This window comes from Amborella trichopoda, chromosome 6 (assembly GCF_054954075.1).
Source record: "Amborella trichopoda isolate Santa Cruz 75 chromosome 6, AtrichopodaSantaCruz75HAP2 v2.0, whole genome shotgun sequence".
NCBI classification, from domain to species: Eukaryota; Viridiplantae; Streptophyta; class Magnoliopsida; order Amborellales; family Amborellaceae; genus Amborella; species Amborella trichopoda.
Window position 1 is genome coordinate 12,824,325 of NC_142341.1, and position 20,032 is coordinate 12,844,356.

Consider the following 20,032-nt stretch of genomic DNA (forward strand, 5'->3'; position numbering starts at 1 on the left):
GTACTAGGAGTGGCTTACAATAATTGTCTTCCATGTCATGTCATTTCTCCTCCCCTCTAGAGTGTTTGATTGTGGGTGGTTAATTTTTAGGGGAAGGGTGTAAAGGTGTAGGTAACTGCTTGTAGTTCATCATACTTTTGAAGCTTTTGGTCATGTCTTTAGGTGGGTTTCCTAGGTGAATCTGATTTCGAACAGCTCGGACTCGGATCGTGGGGATCGCCAGAATACTTCATATGAAACTTGCCAAAATCGATTAGATTTGAGATCTGTTTCTGTTATTGAATTGCTCATTTAGTGAGCATTCTTAATGTCTTGAAGAGGACTCGATATGTTCCCCCTCTTCTGGGTCTGTCATAAAGAAAATGAAAACCCAGATTTGCTATCAAACGAGAGCTACGAGCAAATAGAACGCCTTTCAGTAGTATCAATACAGTCACATGGATGGTAAATGCATGAATGATGGCTTTCAATTTTTAAGATCATGGGTAGGTTCCTTGCTCCTGAAAGGTGTTGGAGTACTAAAACCCTAGAAGACTAATAATACTTCAATTTAGATCCTATCACAATAACTTGGCAGAGCAATAGAGTTATAGCTGGGGACTCAAAAGAAAACTACCAATGGTGAAGAAAATAACTAGCGGTGCGCACGAGGAAGTTTGCAATGTTCCCACTTTAATAATTTAAACCTTGCCAAGATATTGTTCACATATTATGCCTTTGTCCGGCTTTTGTTCCCAAGTACACATTTTTGAGATCTACTCTCACAATACTATATTGTTACACAAGTTAATGAAAATCTACTGGTAAGTTATAAAAAAGGAATAAATTTACAATATTAATAATAAAGATGCATTATATATTAGTACTCCAGGCACAGTTTCTATGGGTCCTAGAACTAATGAGTCCCTTCTTAGAAATCCTAGATTTTGGACCTAACTCTTAAGGAATAAATAATCTCTAACATAGAGGCCATCATCATCCAAGCCTTATCGCAACTATTTGGTGTCGGCTATTGTTCCTCTAATCTTCTCTATCAAGGAAGATCATGAATATGTAAAAATTTTAAAAATTGGGAATGATAATTTTTTGAAGAAAATATTTAGACTATTAGTTTTAACTTTTTTTAGGGAACCACCCATTTGCATCCATCTTTGAGATGGATGTTTTATGCCTTGGGGGATGCAAATGTGGGAATGCGTCCCCCGATGCATACAACAATTTTCCTATTGCTTATTGAAACAAGATGTACTGTATATTTCTAAATTATTTACTCTGTATTGTACTTTTAATGTATGTATCATTGATTTTGGGAAATGCCAAGTTGTGTCCTCGCTTGTTGTATCTTTGGCTGTACCCCTAACTCTGTTTATTGCTACAGAGAAACTTGATGAAAGCTGGAGGGGAACCAGCGCTATGTTATGTTGCTGTGTGGGAGGAGGAAGTGCATAGATGATGTGGGTGTGACGCATACTTTGTGGCTATGTTAAAAAGAAATGGTTACCCTTTTCAATGTCTAACACAGCTATCACTTGTCAGAAATACTAAACTTGAAATTGGCCTTTCAAGCATGGAATGTCTATTATTTTGAAGGGGAAGTAAGTGGTTTGAAGCGATATTAATTACTTTCATATGGATATCTCAAGAGTTAAGGTGAACCGTCTGACATATGTGTCATGTCTTGGTGTGTCGACATGTACCATAAACCACAGATACACCCGCCCAAGTTTACTTTGTGGTTTTCATTTCCCTCATTCAAATTTCCAAAATTAGTTCTGCTCAGTATTGGATCCCTAAACCAAAGGGGAATTTTAGTAATTTGGTTTTCCTCAAGTGTCTCAAGCTAAAAAATGAAACACTTCTAAGTTCTTATAGCGCGGAACTATCAAATCGAAAAAATACCCATAATTGTTCAAGATTAGCAATATGGAACTTAGATTTTCAATGAAAAAATTATTCTGAACTTGAACATCGTGGGCTACTATGGTAATTTATCCCAAGTCACTTAAGTTGGACAAAATTACCAAATTTGTTCAAGGTTCCTAACCCTAATTACGGTAATTTAGGAATTTTTGACCTATTTTTTTGGAAAGTACCTTTATTAAGTGAAATTTGAGAAGTGATCCAGCAGTGGCAATTGCGATCTTTTGAGCCCATAAATGATTTTGTTGGATAATTTGAGCTCTTGAATGATATTTTAACTCTGTGTTTAGAAAATCGACTCGGGCAAGATAATCAGCCCTTGCCTAAGCTGAGTTACTCTGACGAGTCCGAGTAACTTGCTCCACTAGAGTTAAAAGTTTAAAAAAATAAAAAATTAACACAAAAGTAATCTATTTACATTATAGCATTATCTAACTCTTTATTAGAAATCCTTGTTAGTAAGATCTACTTGTCATTCAAGAGCCACCTTCCCTTGCACAGCAGTGGCAGGATGAAAAAGAAAGCCGGGGAGAAGAGACGCTCTCCCTTGGCCCCTGTTGCTATCTTGTTGAATTATTTCTCAAGGATAACCTATAAGAGATGGTAGAAAGGTGCTCCATGCCACCGGAGTCTGCCACTTCTGGTAGTGCCGAAGAAGAAGAACCTCAGAATACATATTACTCCTCTTACCTTCCCCCTCTCACCGATGAAGTTTTGCTTTTGATTCTGGCCCGCACCCCCTTCTCCGATCACCCCACCCTCCGTTATCTCAGCCGCAGCCACCGCACCCTACTTGAGTCTGGAGATCTCTACCGCACCTGCCAAGCCCATGACCTATGCCATCCCATAGTCTTCATGTGTGTTGGAGGTGGGTCCTGCTGGCTTGCCTTTTCCCCTGACTCAGGCTCGTGCCGCCGCCGCTTCCGCCTTCCCCACTTCCCAAGCAAGAACCGCTTTTATGATGGTGATAAGGAATCCATTTGTGCTGGAAGTCACCTTTTACTCTCAAGCCTTGACCCTGAAGCCCCCACCATATGACGCTATGAACTCGAGGCAAGCTGCTGGTTTCGGGGGCCCGACATGCTCTCAAAACACAGTCTCTTTGCCTCGGCAAACTCGGGTTCATGTGCCTTCGTGGTTGGTGGGTGCGCTTATGTCACTAGCTCTCTGACTGCCCGTGTGCCAATGAACTCAGCAGTGCAATACGACCCCGAGACATGCACATGGAGACCACTCCCACCCATGCACAGAAAACGTACACATTGCTCGGGGTTCTTCATGAGCTCGAAATTTTACGTTGGAGGAGGAGAGGGGGTGAATAGAGATGACTTAAAATGTGGTGAATTCTACGACCCTGAGATGAACGAGTGGGTACTCGTGGAGGGGATGCGCGACGACCGGCCAATCCCAACAGGGTCTGATGGACGGCCACTGCCGAGGTCACAGCTGCTGGTGGCAGTAGTGAACGGGTGCGAACTTTATGAGTTGGAGCCGTGCATGAATGCACTCGAGGTTTATGAGGAGGAAGAGAAAAGGTGGAGGGCAGTCGGGTCCGTGCCGGTGAGGGCAGACCAAAATGGGGGCTGGGGGGTGGCCTTTAAGTCATTGGAGGACAGGCTCTCGGTGGTTGGGAGGGCTGGGTCTTCAAGGGGGGATGGGGGGAGGGTATGTGCTTGCACATACCGGCCTAGGGTGGGGTGGGAGCTGCTGGAGGGGGCTGTTGGCAATCTTGATGACTTTATTTTCAATTGTGCTGTCATTCTCACCTAGACACTATATTTTTATTTAGCTCACACCATTTCTTCTTTTTAATGACTCAGATATCAGGTATCACCTAATACCTTCTTTAATTTACCTCTTGATACTACTATTTTCTTCTTCTCAATGAATAAATATTCATTGTACAGTCTAAAACTGCAATCTCTCCTACCTCTCTCCTCTATACATCTTTAACAAACTCTACTCTACTCTCAGCTTAGACAACTAAATGTAACTGTTCTTTGAAACAGAACAAACCCTAGCCAACTTTTTTTGAAAACGACGATATAATTTTAACCACTAGAGGGTGTAGTTTATATAAGGTTAGTTACTTTATTTGTAGAAGGTTGTGATGCTCTACATTGTATATTTTAGTTGGATTGTGCAGATTTGATATATGTTTTAAGATAGTGTCAGATTTACACCATCCACATAAAATGAAGGGTCTACATTACTGCAGCCTTAGTTGTAGAAGGATGCAGCCTTGAATAAATTTTTTCCATGGAGCATTTAAGAAACACATTCTAATATTGGCAAGCAAAGTATCCTAAAATTTAGAAAATGTTGGGTCAAAACTGAATCTCGATTCCACCAAGGTTGAGCAATACTAGAATCGCTTGATTTACACAAAATTGTATTTTATTACCATTATTCTCACCACTGTTTCAACAGTCAGAACAGCGGGGAGGACCATTCACCCTCAAATCTAAAACAAATATCCTCAAATCTAAGTCAAATCACTAGATCGTTTATTTGGATCGGTCTAAATAAATGATCTAGAAAATTATTAAAAATATAAAATAGAAATTTATAGGAACCTAATATAATCTGCAAGCTTAAAATGAACCCCTACCATCCCGAAACCAATTCGGTTCTGACCAAGTCTCCTCCACTTGGGAAATCGCCCGGTTTTAAGACATTGATTCTCACTCATTTGGCCAACCTGAATAACCTAATTCAGCCAATCCTATTTGGTTTACCAGAGCTCTAAAGCACTGGGAAAATATGTGACTGCCTAGATGATAAGGCATTAGTTACTAGTATCCAATGCCATTCTCACACCTGGTTTTGACATTCAATATATAGTGAACTAATTTTACAGTAATTGGATTATACCCTATATCAACAGAATTGTTTCGCTCTTTTTTTCACATCCAACATAATCACGATTATCTAGTCTGAAGAGAATTGTTTCACTCTTTTTTTCACATAAAAAATAATCACAATTATCTAGGCTGGATCTTCAGCCAAAGAGGCTGAATCTCACAGAAGTAGACTGAACACATAATTGATTTTCTTTAAAATACAATTTTGTACTTCAGCTTAAGAGCCCGAATCGAATCGAAGTGGGCTGAAACGAGATGCACTAGGCCAAAAATCTAAAGATTTCGGCCCCTCCTCGGCCAAAACGAAGCTGCCAACATTGGGTAGGGGATACCTAAAAAAGTAGGTTATGAAAAAATCACATTACTAACAAAAGTTATAATACACTTTCGTAGGAACTAATGCCTGCAATAACCCAAATATGCAGGCATTAGTTCACAAAGGAAGACACTGCCAAAACAATGACCCTAATATGATCTAAGGCTCAAACTAGCCAACTCAAGCAAGAAAATGGGGTTGACTGATTCTTGGTCCTAATACAACCACAAATTTCTTCAAGAAATGTTCAAGATGAAGCAAAAACATGAGCATTCAAAAAGAAGGAAAACTGATGCCAATCTGTCTCTCAGTAAATCTCCAAGTTGCCGCGATACCAATCTCTCTTACTCTGCAAATCTTTAAGATGAAGCCCCACTATGAAGAGCTTGGGATTTCTTCGTTCTCTTGGGCACCACTTGGGTTTCGGCCTGCAATCATCAATGCAACCCATCAAAATTTCAAAAAAAAAAACACACATACACACTCTCCAGATGTTGCATACATGTCGTCTTTCTTAGAATCCATGTCATTAAGCTAAGTAGAAGCTCATTCAAAAGGATGATTACCTCTTTCTTAACAGGTGCCTCTTTTTCGGATAATATCAACTCAATATGACAGGGGGAGGACATGTAAGCTGTTCATCAAAAAGAATTCAACCTTGCTCAACACAACAATCCCACTCTGCACTGGAAAAACAAAGAATCAAGGATATAAAATTAAAGGATAGGAAACTTACGCTTGATTCTTCAGTGGGCACGGTAAGTTCGTCGCCTCTTCTTCTGGGCCTGATTCACCTGGATATGCGAAATGAATAGTGTATCCACATCCAAGCCCTTCACCTATAAAATTCAAACCAATACAATATATAAGCTGAGAGATCAAGGCTTGAGTTTGTAACCAAGTAAAATCCAATAAAGACTATAAAACAAGCAAGCATGGATGCTGAAATTATTAGGGAAGATAAATAAGGAGCATAGCTAGGGAGAAGAATGTAGAGGCTTGAATATGAGAGATATGATGTGATGAAAGACAGAGAAGCCAGATTGATAGAAGGCATGTTTTTGTGTGTGTGTGTGTGTGTGTGTGTGTGTGTGTGTGTGAGAGAGAGAGAGAGAGAGAGAGAGAGAGAGAGAGGATTACATACATCAGCATTACTCTCAGCACTCTAGAGCAAGTTCAAGATGAACTTGGCAGACATGACAGGCCACTGCCCTTGTCCATTTGGATGGCGGTTCTTGCTTGAGCAGTGAGCCTAACACCTCCACAAAAGCGCTGGAAAGGGATGGCCTGCTTGTGGGCAAGAACGTCCTCCAGTTACCTCTTAGCCTTGACCAATGGGAGCTTCCTGATAGACAATGCGGTTTCCCTGGTGTTCTGGAGAGAAACAAGTTACACCATGAGTAAAAACCCTAAAACGTTGATCTTGATATCACACAAATTACCATAAGCTTCTTCCAATAAATTCAATTTCCAGTTTTTCTTTGAAAAATTATCACAAACACATGGCACTCATAAGACCTCTAGTATATATATAAAATACGATGTCAAAATACAATAGAAATCATGGTAAAGATCTCCTTGGGGAAGACAATGAAAGAAATTATGGAGCCTACATAATCACAGTCAACTTTTTACCCTCAGCAACAAAGTTATCTATCAAGATTTTCCAAACTTGCACTATTAAGATGATATCAGACTAATGAACTTCTAGAATATACATATAATACAGCAGACTTTTTTCTTTTCTTGAAGATTTAAAATTATAGCAGAAAACGTGGTAAAGATCTTTCCTAGGAGCACATTGAAACAAAATCTGGAGCCTACGTAAAATATAGCCGAAAATGTGGTAAAGATCTCTTTGAATGTACAACTGAGACAACAACAGAGCCATAAATTTTATATAATAATCTGACATCTGATTGGAGCAACAGCACACACTTTCTTCTAATGGGTCAAATAAGCAAACAAGCAAACTTCACAAATTACTGAGGACTCATTGCATAAAAAGACCAAGGCCCTTCTTTATTTTCACTTTCTTTTTCTTTTTTTAAAACACACAGAGAGAGAGAGATAGAGAGAGAGAGAGAGAGAAGCAATGCCATTATTTTTTTTTCAAGTTTGAATTACAACATAAGGCTATGGGAAGGCTGCATTAAAGTATGGTCATCCCGCCAATTTTGGAACGAGATTGCGTTCTTTGGAAGTCTTTCTCAATTACAACCTTTAGAAAGGGCATTCAGAAGTAACATGATAGGATTTCAGACGTCGAAGGGCAGAGCAAATGGTTATGATACAGTAGATCAAGACAATGCTGATCAATCAAAAATTTATTGGGACGGAGGAGGATTTGATCCAAAAGCGGAACAATACAGGTGGTTCTCCATTCCCTTAGTCACCTATCTGAAACTACAATAACTTATAATAGCAAATAATACTTCAATCTTGTGCATTTTGACACAGAAAGGAGATTGGATTGAAAATCAAATTTCATTTCAAAGAAAGCCTTCCTTAACTAAAACAGGCAGGGCCCCAACTTCAGTTTCAAAGTGATGTCCAGCTTCACAAGGAGTGAGAGAAGAATAAATGAATTCCAATGAAATAATTGAAGGCTAAAAGAGCATCTTAAAATACAACATAAGGACAACCATCTTACATGGTGTCACACAGAAGCGTAGGATTGAAAAAGACAATTAAGAGTTGCTAACCTCCTAATGTACCGGCGAGAATGCACCTCTTACACGCTTAATGGACCAAAGTTTATCAACAGTAATGGACTAATGGTGTAGTTGCTTGAAAAGAAACTAAACAGGAAATTGAGTACGTGTGAACTTCATGGCACAATCTTTAAATGGGTTAAAAGTAAAAGTTGGAAATAAATCAAAGTTTTTCTAAACTTGCGCAGGTAATCTTCTCCTTTTCCATCAGCTATAATGGACTAGCACTCAACCAGTTTCCAGTGTAACAGTAGAGATTTGGAATGTCTTACCATTCAATGAATCTTTTGTTACCAGTATACGTACAAAGACTCGCCAAATATTAATGCAAGCAATTTCATACGGCTTACTAGAGACTAGTTCATAAGAAAAATAGGTCCCTGCTTTTAGTTGGGTTTCAGGTACAACATAGAAAATTTAATTCATGGTGGGATCTTCAGCCCTACATATCAATACAATAACAGACCATACACCAATCAAGACCTCATTTTAAAAGAAATCAGATATGAAAAACAACAACACCAGTATCATTTTTGAACTCAAAATAACAATAATAATTTACTTGATTCATACTAAGTAGGGCACGTGGCACAATAAAACAATATGAAGAAACATACTTGCCATTTGATCACATAGATAACTTATACATTGAGCCACAAATTATTGGAGTGGGCAACATGACTGAGAAAAATGTCAAGTCAAACCTCACTTTGAAACATTAGAACCAGTAAATCGAAGTCCCACTTGCCTATGGATTATAACACCAACACTATGTATGAATCTCAAAAAATAATGATAAAATGAACCATGGAAGATCCACGTTGAAATGGATTAAGTATCTAGATACATTAGTGATATCAAAAATTAATCCATGTCTTGTTTGCATATGGATTAAAATACAATAAATTGGTTACATTAAACAAGGCATATCATGCAGTGAGACAAAACAATATTATATAACTAGCAGTGGAAGATGTGGAAAGTTGTGAATATTATTAATCCAATTGGTTTTTATTAAGTCTTAGTATTGAAATTATAATTTTGGATAAATAATATCTTCGAGAATATTCCACCAAAATATCAACCATTTAGCACTGTATTATTGATACCCTTCTTCACAGTCCTTTCCCACAAAGGTTTATCCCAAGGACCAAATTAACAGAGAACAAAAAACATTTAAGGCCAAATCAAACATCTTTTGAAGAGCTATCAAATGTGTCTAATGCTTAAATTTTCGATACAAGTGGTGATAATATGTTTAATTATTCAAGCTGACAACAAAGTAGTGATGCAAACTCAGTCACAACCATAAATCTCAGTAGACAACCATATATCTATGAACCGAGATCGAAGCATCATCTATTAGCAATTATAATGTCGCAACATGTATTGAACCTTTATTCACAAGTATAGTTTAAAAAGGTTCACCCAATAATGGTGAAAATAATTTTCCTGAAGTTTACTAGAGGCCAGAACAGAGGAGAAAAGTACAGACCTCTGATTTTTTCCCTCAGGTTACGGAATCAAATATTAAATCACAAATGAAATGCAAAGATACACAAGAACAAAAAAATGATTTTTTGAAACATCCAATTAGATGATGCTTCGGTGAGCAAAAATGGGTGAGCAAAAACGTTGCACTTAGAGTGTGGTGTGCACTTGCTACATAGTCCCAGACTCAAACAAAATTACCACTCTTCACATCCAACCAGAATAACAAACCATTTTCAACTAAAGTATATTTTTACTTCTTTTATTTTTTTTGTATGGCACACAATTTGAATGTGGTCAAGTATATAACAATCAGAACCCCACTGCCGCCATTTCCAACTTATCAATCCAATCGGTTTTTATTAAGTCTTAGTATTGAAATTATAATTTTGTATAAAAAATATCTTCAATAATATTCCATGAAAATATCAATCATTTAGCACTGTGTTATTGATACTCCAGTTCACAGTTCTATCCGACAAAGGTTTATCCAAAAGACCTGATTAAAAGACTACCAAAAACATTTAAGGCCAAATCAAACATCTTTTGAAAAGCTATCAAATGTGTCTAATGATTAATTTTAGGATACAAGTGTTGATAATATATTTAATTATTCAAGTTGACAACAAAGTAGTGATGCAAAATTAGTCAACCATAAATCTCAGTAAATAACCCTATCTATGAACCGAGATCGGGTGATTCACCTCAGAAAGACAAACTTATATTAACAATTATAATGTCGCAATATTTATTGTTTTATTCACAAGTATAGTTTACAAAGGTTCACCCAATATTGGTACAAATAATTTCCCTGAAGTTTATGAGAGGTCAGCTCAAGGAAGAAAACTATCGACCTCTGATTTTTTCCCTTGGGTTACACAATAAGATCTTAACTCACAAATGACATTCAAGATCCACAAGAACAACAAAATGATTATTTGAAACAACCAACTAGATGATGCTTCATGGAAACAGAAAGAAGAATGGGCGAGCAAGAACGTTGCACTTAGAGTGTGGTGTGCAGTTGCTACATAATCCCGAACTTAAACAAAATTACCACTCTTCACGCCCAACCCGAACAACAAACCATTTTCAACTAAAGTACATTTTTACTTCGTTTATTTTTTTAGAATGGCATCTAGTCAAGTATATAACAATCGAAAACCCACATCAGCCATTTCCAACTTATCAATCCAATCGGTATTTATTAATTCTTAGTATAGAAACTATAATTTTGGATAAACAATATCTTCGGTAATATTCCATCAAAATATCAACCATTTAGCACTGTGTTATTGATACCCTTCTTCACAGTCCTATCCCATAAAGGTTTATCCTAAGGACCTGATTAAAAGAGTACCAAAAACATTTAAGGCCAAATCAAACATCTTTTGAAGAGCTATCAAATGTGTTTAATGATCAAATTTTGGATACAAGTGATGATAATACGTTTAATTATTCTATTTGACAACAAAGTAGTGATGCAAACTCAGTCACAGCCATAAATCTCAGTAGATAACCATATCTATAAACCGAGATCGAGTGATTCACATCAGAAAGACAAACTTATATTAGCAATTATAATGTCGCAACATTTATTGAACCTTTATTCACAAGTATAGTTTCCAAAGGTTCACCCAATAATGGTGTAAATAATTTCCCTGAAGCTTACCAGTAGATAACCATATTTATGAATCGAGATCCAGTGATTCCCATCAGAAAGACAAACTTATAATAGCAATTATAATGTCGCAACATTTATTGAACATTTATTCACAAGTATAGTTTACAAAGGTTCACCCAATAATGGCGCAAATAATTTTCTTGAAGTTTACGAGAGGCCAGCTCAAAGGACAAAAGTACAGACCTTTGTTTTTTCCCTCAGGTTACGCAATCAGATCTTAACTCACAAATGACATGAAATGATACAAGAACAACAAAATGATTTTTTGAAACATCCAACTAGATGATGTTTCAGGGAAATAGAAAGAAGAATGGGTGAGCAAGAACATTGCACTTAGTCCTAGATTCAAACAAACTTACCACTCGTCACATCCAACCAGAACAACAAACCATTTTCAACTAAAGTACATTTTTACTTCTTTTATTTTTTTAGAATTGCACACAATTTGAATCTAATCAAGTATATAACAATTGGAACCCCACAGCAGCCATTTCTAGCTTATCAATCAAATCGGTTTTATTATGTCTTAGTATTGAAATTATAATTTTGGATAAAAAATATCTTCGATAATATTCCATCAACATATCAATCATTTAGCACTGTGTTATTGATACCCTTCTTCACAGTTCTAACCCACAAAGGTTTATCCCAAGGGCCTTATTAAAAGAATACCAAAAACCTTTAAGGCGAAATCAAACATCTTTTGAAGAGCTATCAAATGTGTCTAATGATTAAATTTAAAATACAAGTGATGATAATATATTTCATTATTCAAGTTGACAACAAATTAGTGATACAAACTCAGTCACAGCCATAAATCTCAGTAGATAACCATATCTATGAACCGTGATCGAGTGATTCACATCAGAAAGACAGATATATATTAGTAATTGTAAGGTAGCAACATTTTTTTAACCTTTATTCACAAGTATAGTTTACAAAGGTTCACCCAATAATGGTACAAATAATTTCCCTAAAGTTTATGAGAAGCCAACTCAAAGGAGAAAAGTTCAGACTTCTGTTATTTTTCCCTCAGGTTATGCAAACCAATCTTCAATCACAAATGGAATGCAAAGATACATGAACAAAACAATTTTTTGAAACATCCAACTAGATGAAGCTAAAAGGAAATAGAAAGAAAAATGGGTGAGCAAGAATGTAGCACTTAGAGTGCAGTGTACACTTGCTACATAGTCTCTGACTCAAACAAAATTAGCACTCCATATCCAACCAGAAGAACGAAACATTTTCAACTAGACCTCTTTTTTACTTTAGTTTTTTTTTAGAATGGTACACAATACAACAATGGGAACCACACAACAGCCATTTTCAGCTTAATATATTCAATAATTCAGCCATAACAAATGCAACCTAAGTGATACAGAGAAATAATATACGAACAAACAACATAAGTAAAGCAAACTCATTATGGGCAATCAAGATAAAATACAAAATAACTAATATAAGAGCAAAAAATTCATCAAAGTAGAGAGTTTGCTCCGACAAACACTGTTCGATCACAAACGTAGCTGGACATCACCAAATGAAAACTACAAGAACAAAGTAGAATATTTAAATACCTTGAAGTGAACCCTCAGGTCAGATCCTCTGGCCTTGCAAGCTGAAACAATAGAGCAATGAACCACATCACAAAATAAATCATCGTCTTAAAACCCTAACTAGAAAATACATCATTAGTTTATGGAAAGACCAAAAATAAGAACATGAGGGAGCAGATTAACAAATTCACAAACAATATAATCCCCGAGAAATTACAAAACGAAACTTTTATCATAGATCCTAGTGCAGAAATAATCTATAGATTTGGAGCCCTTATATTTAGTTGGATTGTCCGGCTCCCTAGAATACTTCACCTGTTTACAGAGAAAATGAGAAATGGATACACATTAAAGAGAGAAAGTGACTTTTATTGTTACTGTGCCTTCTCCAATACATGTAGAGATAGAGAGACAGTTTAACCTAGCGCAGATGAAGAGGGAGATTACCATGGCTGCTGATCAAAATGAAGGTCTTTGACTGCACTTCCAGAGGCTGAGGGTTTGAGGCTCGCCGAGGGTTATGAGCCCCTCAAAGCTGTGAATTTATGTGAATCCAAAAACCCTAAAATCCTCTCTCTAATTGCAACGACAAAAGTAGGAAACCTAATAGGGGCTTCTCTTATGCTCGTGCGAAGTTATGTACAAAAAAAATAAATAGGGAAAGCTTTCTACGTTCCTTTAGAAGTTCTATCCTCCCCTACTATCCAGTAGTCCGTTTTTTTTTTTTTTTTAATCAAGAGAGAGTCACATACCGTTTGATTTTAGATTCGACGTTTCAAAGTATTTTATTTTTAGTTTTTTTTAATACAATTTTTTTTAATATGAAATTTGGTACGTGCCAACCTATAACAAAATATTAATAATTTTTTTATAAAAAGTAATTACCAAAATATCCTTTGAAACTTTCAGGGTTATTTTGGTTATTTTATTTTATTAAAATTTTTTTTTTATTTTTTGTTAGTGCGAGTTTAATAGAGGAATAAATGTCCAAAATTAAGTATCAAAATAGTTTATGGAAAAAAACTTAAAAATAAAATAGGGTAGAGACGTGACATTGTGATTGGGGCATCTTAGCCCTCTATTAGAAAATGGACGATTGGATAAAAGGATGATAGAACTTCTATGTTGTAGAGGGAAGATAGAAAGTTTTTCCAAAAAAATAACCCGAAGGTTTCCTATCGTAGAATTAAAGTGCACCTTAAAAATCCATCGAAGAAAGCCGTTTTGAGATTGGTAAACCCTCTAATTGATCATCACAACATCGAGGTGAATGGATAAGAAAAAAATAAAAATAAAAAACAATTTGAGTCCTGAAAAATAGTAACACATTATCTAGCCGTTTAATTTTAAGATTTTCATTTGTTTATAGATCTATTTGTTTTAAATCATTATTGAAGTTTAAAATCTTATAATCAAAGATAAAAGTAGATTCTCAAACTATCCTTAGAATTTTTTATACTAAAATTACATTGTATGATAAATTTTTGGAGGTGCACCTTACTGTGATTATTTATTGCTGAAATCTTGTCCAAACCACTACATACATAATTTTACTCCTCTAAACAAACCCCCCCCCCCCCCCCCCCCCCCCGTCTTAAAAACGAAACTTTAAGTTTTACTCTAATTGACTTTAAAGCGAAACTTTAAGTTTTACTCTAATTGACTTTAAAATGAAACTTAAAGTTTTGTTTTTAAGTAAGAAACGGCTTCACATAATTCGATCCTTGACAAAAATGTGTTCAACACACATATCAACTAAAACATTGTAATTTGAAGAAATTATTTTATGTTTTTAATTATATATTTTACATTTTATATTTTTTATGTTTTACCAATAATATCCGATCTTCCATATGCAAAATTCCTATGGAGATTTTGGATTTTGAAAATTAGAAAGTTATTCTAGCTCCTTGGGCATAACAAACCCTTTGCTAGTGAGTAGTGGGATTTCGAATTTAAAATATGAAGATAAAAACTTCGGATTTTGAATATAAAAAAAACTAGACTTCCAAAACTTGGAACTTTTGATAATTTTAGGCTTTTCAAGATCCAAAAATTTGATCCCAAATTTTACAGACTTCTGCAAAATAAATTTCGGATACTTAAGATTAGAAATATGGTTAATTTGGTCATTTCAAAATAAATAACATAAAACTTTTGGTTAATTAAGTAAATAATAGTGAAATTTGGAATTATGCACGTAAGTTTCTCCAAAAAAAACCTTAAATATAATTTAACCTTCAGGGGTTAAGCCACTTACCATATTGTGCTCAAGAACCCAACAACTAAAATTGTAAAGTCATAGTAGTTCAAGGGTTGAATTGGGGCCAATCTTGGTAGTGATTAAAAAAAAACAAACGTTTTCCATCCATATACCCACTTTTTTTCACTTTTCTTAATTCTTAATCTACGATCCCTTCGGATATTCACAAAATGATTTCATGACTTTGAATCTTGAAGATTAAAAGTCCTTAATACCCTGTTTTTGCCTGCCCTTTTTTTTTTTTTTTCCTCTCCATTTTGCCACTACTGCAGATTTTCAATATTCGAACTAACCTATGACATCAGATCTTGAATATCCGAATTTATATATATGAGGCATGACTTCGGATCTTCAAGTTCCTAAGTTATAAGTAATTTTTTATCTTCAAGATCCGAAATCATGTGGTTTTAAATCTATGGCAAAAGCGGACAACTTCAGGTCTTTAGCATCTAAAGTTATAAAATAGTTTAATCACTTCCGATATGAAGTGGTGGCAATTTTGGAAATGAAATAAAAAGGAGAAAAGCAATAAGCACATAAGAAAATTAAAATCAAATCATCACATGGATCCTTCTTTTAGAAATTTAAAAATGATCTTAAAAATTTCCAATTTTATGGCGAGGACCCATTTTCATCAGCTTTCTTTTATTGCCACAATTACCCCATGTTCTACGTTAGACCTTGAAGTGTCAAAATTGGGCAAGATTAGCACATAAAATTTATGGTACGAAAAGAGCCTAGAAATTAAATCTGACATTCTTTCAATCTTGAAGCAAGTGAAATTCAGCAACTATAGAAAAAAACAGCATGGTTGTAAATATAATCCCAAAATAAGAAAGAACTCAGTTTTTGAAAAAATAAACTCTCTACAAAAAGTATCCCAGTCTATCACATATAAGCCTCTCCCTCTTAAACACAAATTAAAAAAAAAGAAAAAGTTTATATAGAGTTGAGGCTCTAAACAATCAAATTAGAGCCAACCTAAAAAATTTCACTAGAAGAGGCTCTTTTGACGCCCAAATATCCTCAAATTGATCATCTCCACATCAAGATGCATGAACATGATAAAAAAATGGATTTCAAGTTTTGGAAATAGTGCATCTTGTAACACATTTTTGGACCATCAATTTTCAAGATTTTCAAGTTTTTATAGATATGCTCAATTTACACTATTTTTTAAGCTTTAATTTTTGTAACTAAAGATAAAAATATATTTAAAAGCTATCATAAAGATTTCTAGTATTGAAACCACATTTCTCGACACTTTGAATGTTGGCTCTATACAAACCACACCACTAAAATACCTTGAAAAAACAAAACAAAAAAAACTCTCTCTCTCTCTCTCTCTCTCTAACGTGATTGTCCCCTCTTGGTTTTCCTAAATATTATCCCGAATCATAATCTTACTCTCTTTCTCTCTCCTAAATCCTCCTTTCTAGGATTTTTCTCAATGCACATCCATATATATATTGGATAATTTAATACATTCATATATATTTTTCTTGGGGTAATTCAATAAGGGGGACATGCCCCTACCTGTTTTTTCACTAGATTGAGGAGTTACATTTCGAAAGTGTTAATTGGAGCGTCCACGGTAGGAATGGATACCACATTCGCAAGTTCTATGTCCTATGCTTGAGGAGTTAACATTTGTGGTCTCTTAGCATCATGGTAAACACAACCAATTCTTAGGAGCCTTCGAAAGGTCAACAGGGTTTGAGTGCCATGCAAATTTTTGAATTTTCAAAGATTTTTTTTACATGCAAACTGAATTGGGAAAACCCGTTCACGGCATTTTTTATGGGTTTGCATTTTAGTTTGATTCTATAGTAGGAGTTAGAACTATTTGGGGTTTCTATAAAGAACCATTTGTAAAAGGAAAAGTTTATATAACGTTGCAATTTTAAAATGTAGAATTACAGATGCACCTAAAAATTTTATCAAAAAAGGATGTTTTAATGTTGAAAAACTATCTCATTGATCACCTCGACATCGAGATGTACAAATATCTAAAAAAAAGAAAATTTGAGTCTAAAAAATCGTGCATCTTGCAACACATTATCTAGACTGTCCACTTTCAAGATTTTTATATGTTTATAGATCTACTTGATTTTAACTATTCTTAGAGTTTAAAATTTTATAATTAGATATGAAAATAGATTTTCATATAATCTTAAGAATTTTTAACACCAAACTTACATGTTATGATAAGATTTGAAGGTGCCCCTTAATTTGGATTGTTTGAAGTTGCAACCTTATAGAAACCATACCCTTTGTAAAATGTTTGACTTACAATTGCCGCAATATAATGTAGAAATAGCAAAAATAAATATTCTATAATAAGGATAAGTAACTTGTAGTGCCAAAATAAAACTTTATTCAATTATTGAATTCAAAACTTCAAATATTTATAATGCAACTAGGATTATGTAAATAATATAAATCAAGAACTTCTAATCTAAAAATAAATAAATTGTGTTGGGAAGACTTACTAAACTTTGCCTAACGTCACGCTCTTAAAACTTAATAGTATCTCCCATCCAATTACCACACCCATGACACACTTCTTAACCCTTTGGCATTGCTGAATTTCACATATTAGGGAGTTCTGTAGGCAATACCCTCTAGAGAGTTAGGATTTGTGAGCATGAGCTAGGTCTAGGGTTTTTCTGAAACCTCTTAAGGCATACCACTATGAGCCACTACCCATCAATAACTTAGGCTGATGGTGATCACTTCCTTAGCCTAGGGTTGGTGTGCCACCGTAGGAATCCTTGGGTGGGGTGTGCCACACTCGGAGAGAGAGAGAGAGAGAGAGAGAGAGAGAGAGAGAGAGAGAGGGGCTAGAAAATAAAATGAATGGAATAAGTGGTGAATCCCTTATTTATAGTTTTTTTAGGGTGACTATATTACTTAGAATTTAATTTTACTCAATAGAAATTATTGATAATTTGTGACGTGAGAGAGAAAACAAATCTGAGCCATCCATCTAAAAAACCAACTATCACAATTCAATGAGGTATCTTAGGAACCTTATTCGCTAAATTTTTTATCTATATCTACTTCTAGTTAAATTAGGATAAGATGGACTTCTAAGTAGGAGCCTGATCCAAGTAGAAATCCTAATCTAGATAAGACTCCTAATACAATTTCGACTTCTATTTTAACTAGAATTTTGATCTAAGTAGGAGTCCTAGTCCAAGTAGGAATTATAATCACAATATGATTTCTAATACAATTGCGACTTTTATTTCTATTTGAATTCTGATCTACATAAGAGTCACGAAGTACGATTCATAATCAAAATATAACTCTTAGTACAATTAAGAATTTTAAAATAAATGATGAATAAATGATATTTTAAATTTAATTAAGGGCGTTTCATCTTGTGTGAGGTGTGTGGTCCTTACAAGCCCCACATCCCACCTCTATGTGGTGTGGCCCTTATGAGCTCCACATCCCATCCTTATCTTGCCTACTCACTTGTAGGAGTTGGGGCCTTGACCCCCGTACATGGATCACACTTAAAACATACCCTTACTAAATTGTAAAATATCAATTTTGCTCTTTTTGGGTGTTTTTAGAAGAAAATAATTTTTCACAAATTAAACAAATTCTAAAAAATCATATAATCATAATTAAAGCTGAAAACAATATTTTTTAAGTTCCAAACAAAAAAAACACACTTAGAAATACATCTAGGAGTGAATCGGTACCAATGGTAAAGAAAAGTAAATGTCAGGCACTCCGAGCTAGAAATTGTATTCTACAACTATCTTTTTAGACCAAACAACAGAACCCATGACCCATATTCATGTTCAATGACTCATGATTGACCTATTAAAGCTGACTAATAAATAGTGGAACCACTATTCTAGTATGTGGATTACATGTTCTCCTTAAGAGCAAGTCAGATGCACGTGTTAACATAGTGCAATTGAGACTCTCTTTTTTCAATATACACATGTATCCCTCTACATGTTTGTTTCCCAGAAGGTGGATGTCGTGGGTATATTCCGTATAAAAACTTTTTGAGAATTATTTGCCATACTCTCATAAGCCTACAACCATAAACAGAATAGCATAAAGCTCTCTTGGATGGATTACAACCGTTGTCAAGCATCTCTTTGACCTTAACAATGGATGACCTTCCTGAAACCTTCAATGATAGTGCATATGCCTAGGGGAAAAAAAGGTTTTGGACATATGTCCCTGGTCATGGATTGCTGACCTTGGGTTAGTCAATCCATATACACTCCCATTGAAGTGCACAATTCACTATATTTGTTATGTGTATATGCTCTCATGGTCTTAAACACCACATGACCTTAACATCCCTTGGAAGGTCCTACAATCACTCCATCTCATTGTCTCTCAAGCTCATCCCATGTACATAGTTGACAAATATATTTGTCATTAATTCTTTAGTATTTGTTATTAATTATTTAATCAAGGATTTGCTAACACAACCTCTGTCAAGAGATAAGTTACCTCAATCTCTCCTGTTCAAATCTCATTGTGAATGTGATAATAATCAACTTTTCTATTCTTAGATTTCTTATGAAACCTAGCTTCTTAGTCATGCAAATCACTACCTCATTATTATAAAAGATCCTCATATACAAATACCTTACTGGATCAAATTTGATAAGGACTTCTTTAACTAGATGGCTTCTTTTGTTGTAAGACAACAAGCTACATGCTCTGACTCTGTACTCGAGATGAGATTTTGTCATGGACTTCGAGTGGACTTGAGCGTGTCCCATAGCACTACATATAAAGCTTTGCTATAATGCAATGGGTAATGACTCATTAGTTTGCGTGGAGGTTGAACATTCATACTTTTCCCTCTCATGGAATGAACTTCACCCGCCAAGCCAAAATGGAAAAACTCAATAGGCAGAGAAATTAATCAGAAGAAAAAGATTAATCAGAAAAAAGACGAATCATTAATAGTGAAGTTGTTTTTTTATATATCAGGAAAAAGATGGGTGGCATAATATCTTCGGAGAGTCTCTTAATTGTTCCAGAGCGACTAGAAAGAGATTATTTAACCAGAAAGAATTCAATTCAGGTGGAGGATAACTATCCAGAAGTTTTCACAACTCCATTATGTATGATGGAATCATCAAAGATTTAATATTTTCTAACTCCGTATATAACTCACCAGAGACTCATGAAACAAAGAGAATATGTGTATGAACGAGATATCCAGTACCTT

General features: G+C 35.1%; 1 protein-coding gene, 4 non-coding genes and 2 pseudogenes across 5 annotated transcripts; 1 reads left to right on the forward strand and 6 right to left on the reverse strand.

The window, feature by feature from the left end:
• Positions 1 to 3,000: 3,000 nt before the first annotated feature.
• LOC18438154 (F-box/kelch-repeat protein At3g27150) lies at positions 3,001 to 3,690 on the forward strand. Its single transcript, XM_020669728.1, has one exon. The coding sequence runs from the start codon at positions 3,001 to 3,003 to the stop codon at positions 3,688 to 3,690; it is 690 nt and encodes a 229-aa protein (XP_020525387.1).
• A 2,154-nt stretch (positions 3,691 to 5,844) lies between these two features.
• Positions 5,845 to 17,368, reverse strand: LOC105420971 (large ribosomal subunit protein uL22y-like; annotated as a pseudogene).
• Positions 9,187 to 9,321, reverse strand: LOC148781601 (small nucleolar RNA snoR74). The gene has a single exon (XR_016058704.1). It is a non-coding gene; the product is annotated as a small nucleolar RNA snoR74 (small nucleolar RNA).
• Positions 10,040 to 10,171, reverse strand: LOC148781602 (small nucleolar RNA snoR74). Its single transcript, XR_016058714.1, has one exon. It is a non-coding gene; the product is annotated as a small nucleolar RNA snoR74 (small nucleolar RNA).
• Positions 10,887 to 10,995, reverse strand: LOC148781603 (small nucleolar RNA snoR74; annotated as a pseudogene).
• Positions 11,050 to 11,184, reverse strand: LOC148781604 (small nucleolar RNA snoR74). The gene has a single exon (XR_016058705.1). It is a non-coding gene; the product is annotated as a small nucleolar RNA snoR74 (small nucleolar RNA).
• Positions 11,883 to 12,011, reverse strand: LOC148781605 (small nucleolar RNA snoR74). Its single transcript, XR_016058711.1, has one exon. It is a non-coding gene; the product is annotated as a small nucleolar RNA snoR74 (small nucleolar RNA).
• Positions 17,369 to 20,032: the final 2,664 nt, after the last annotated feature.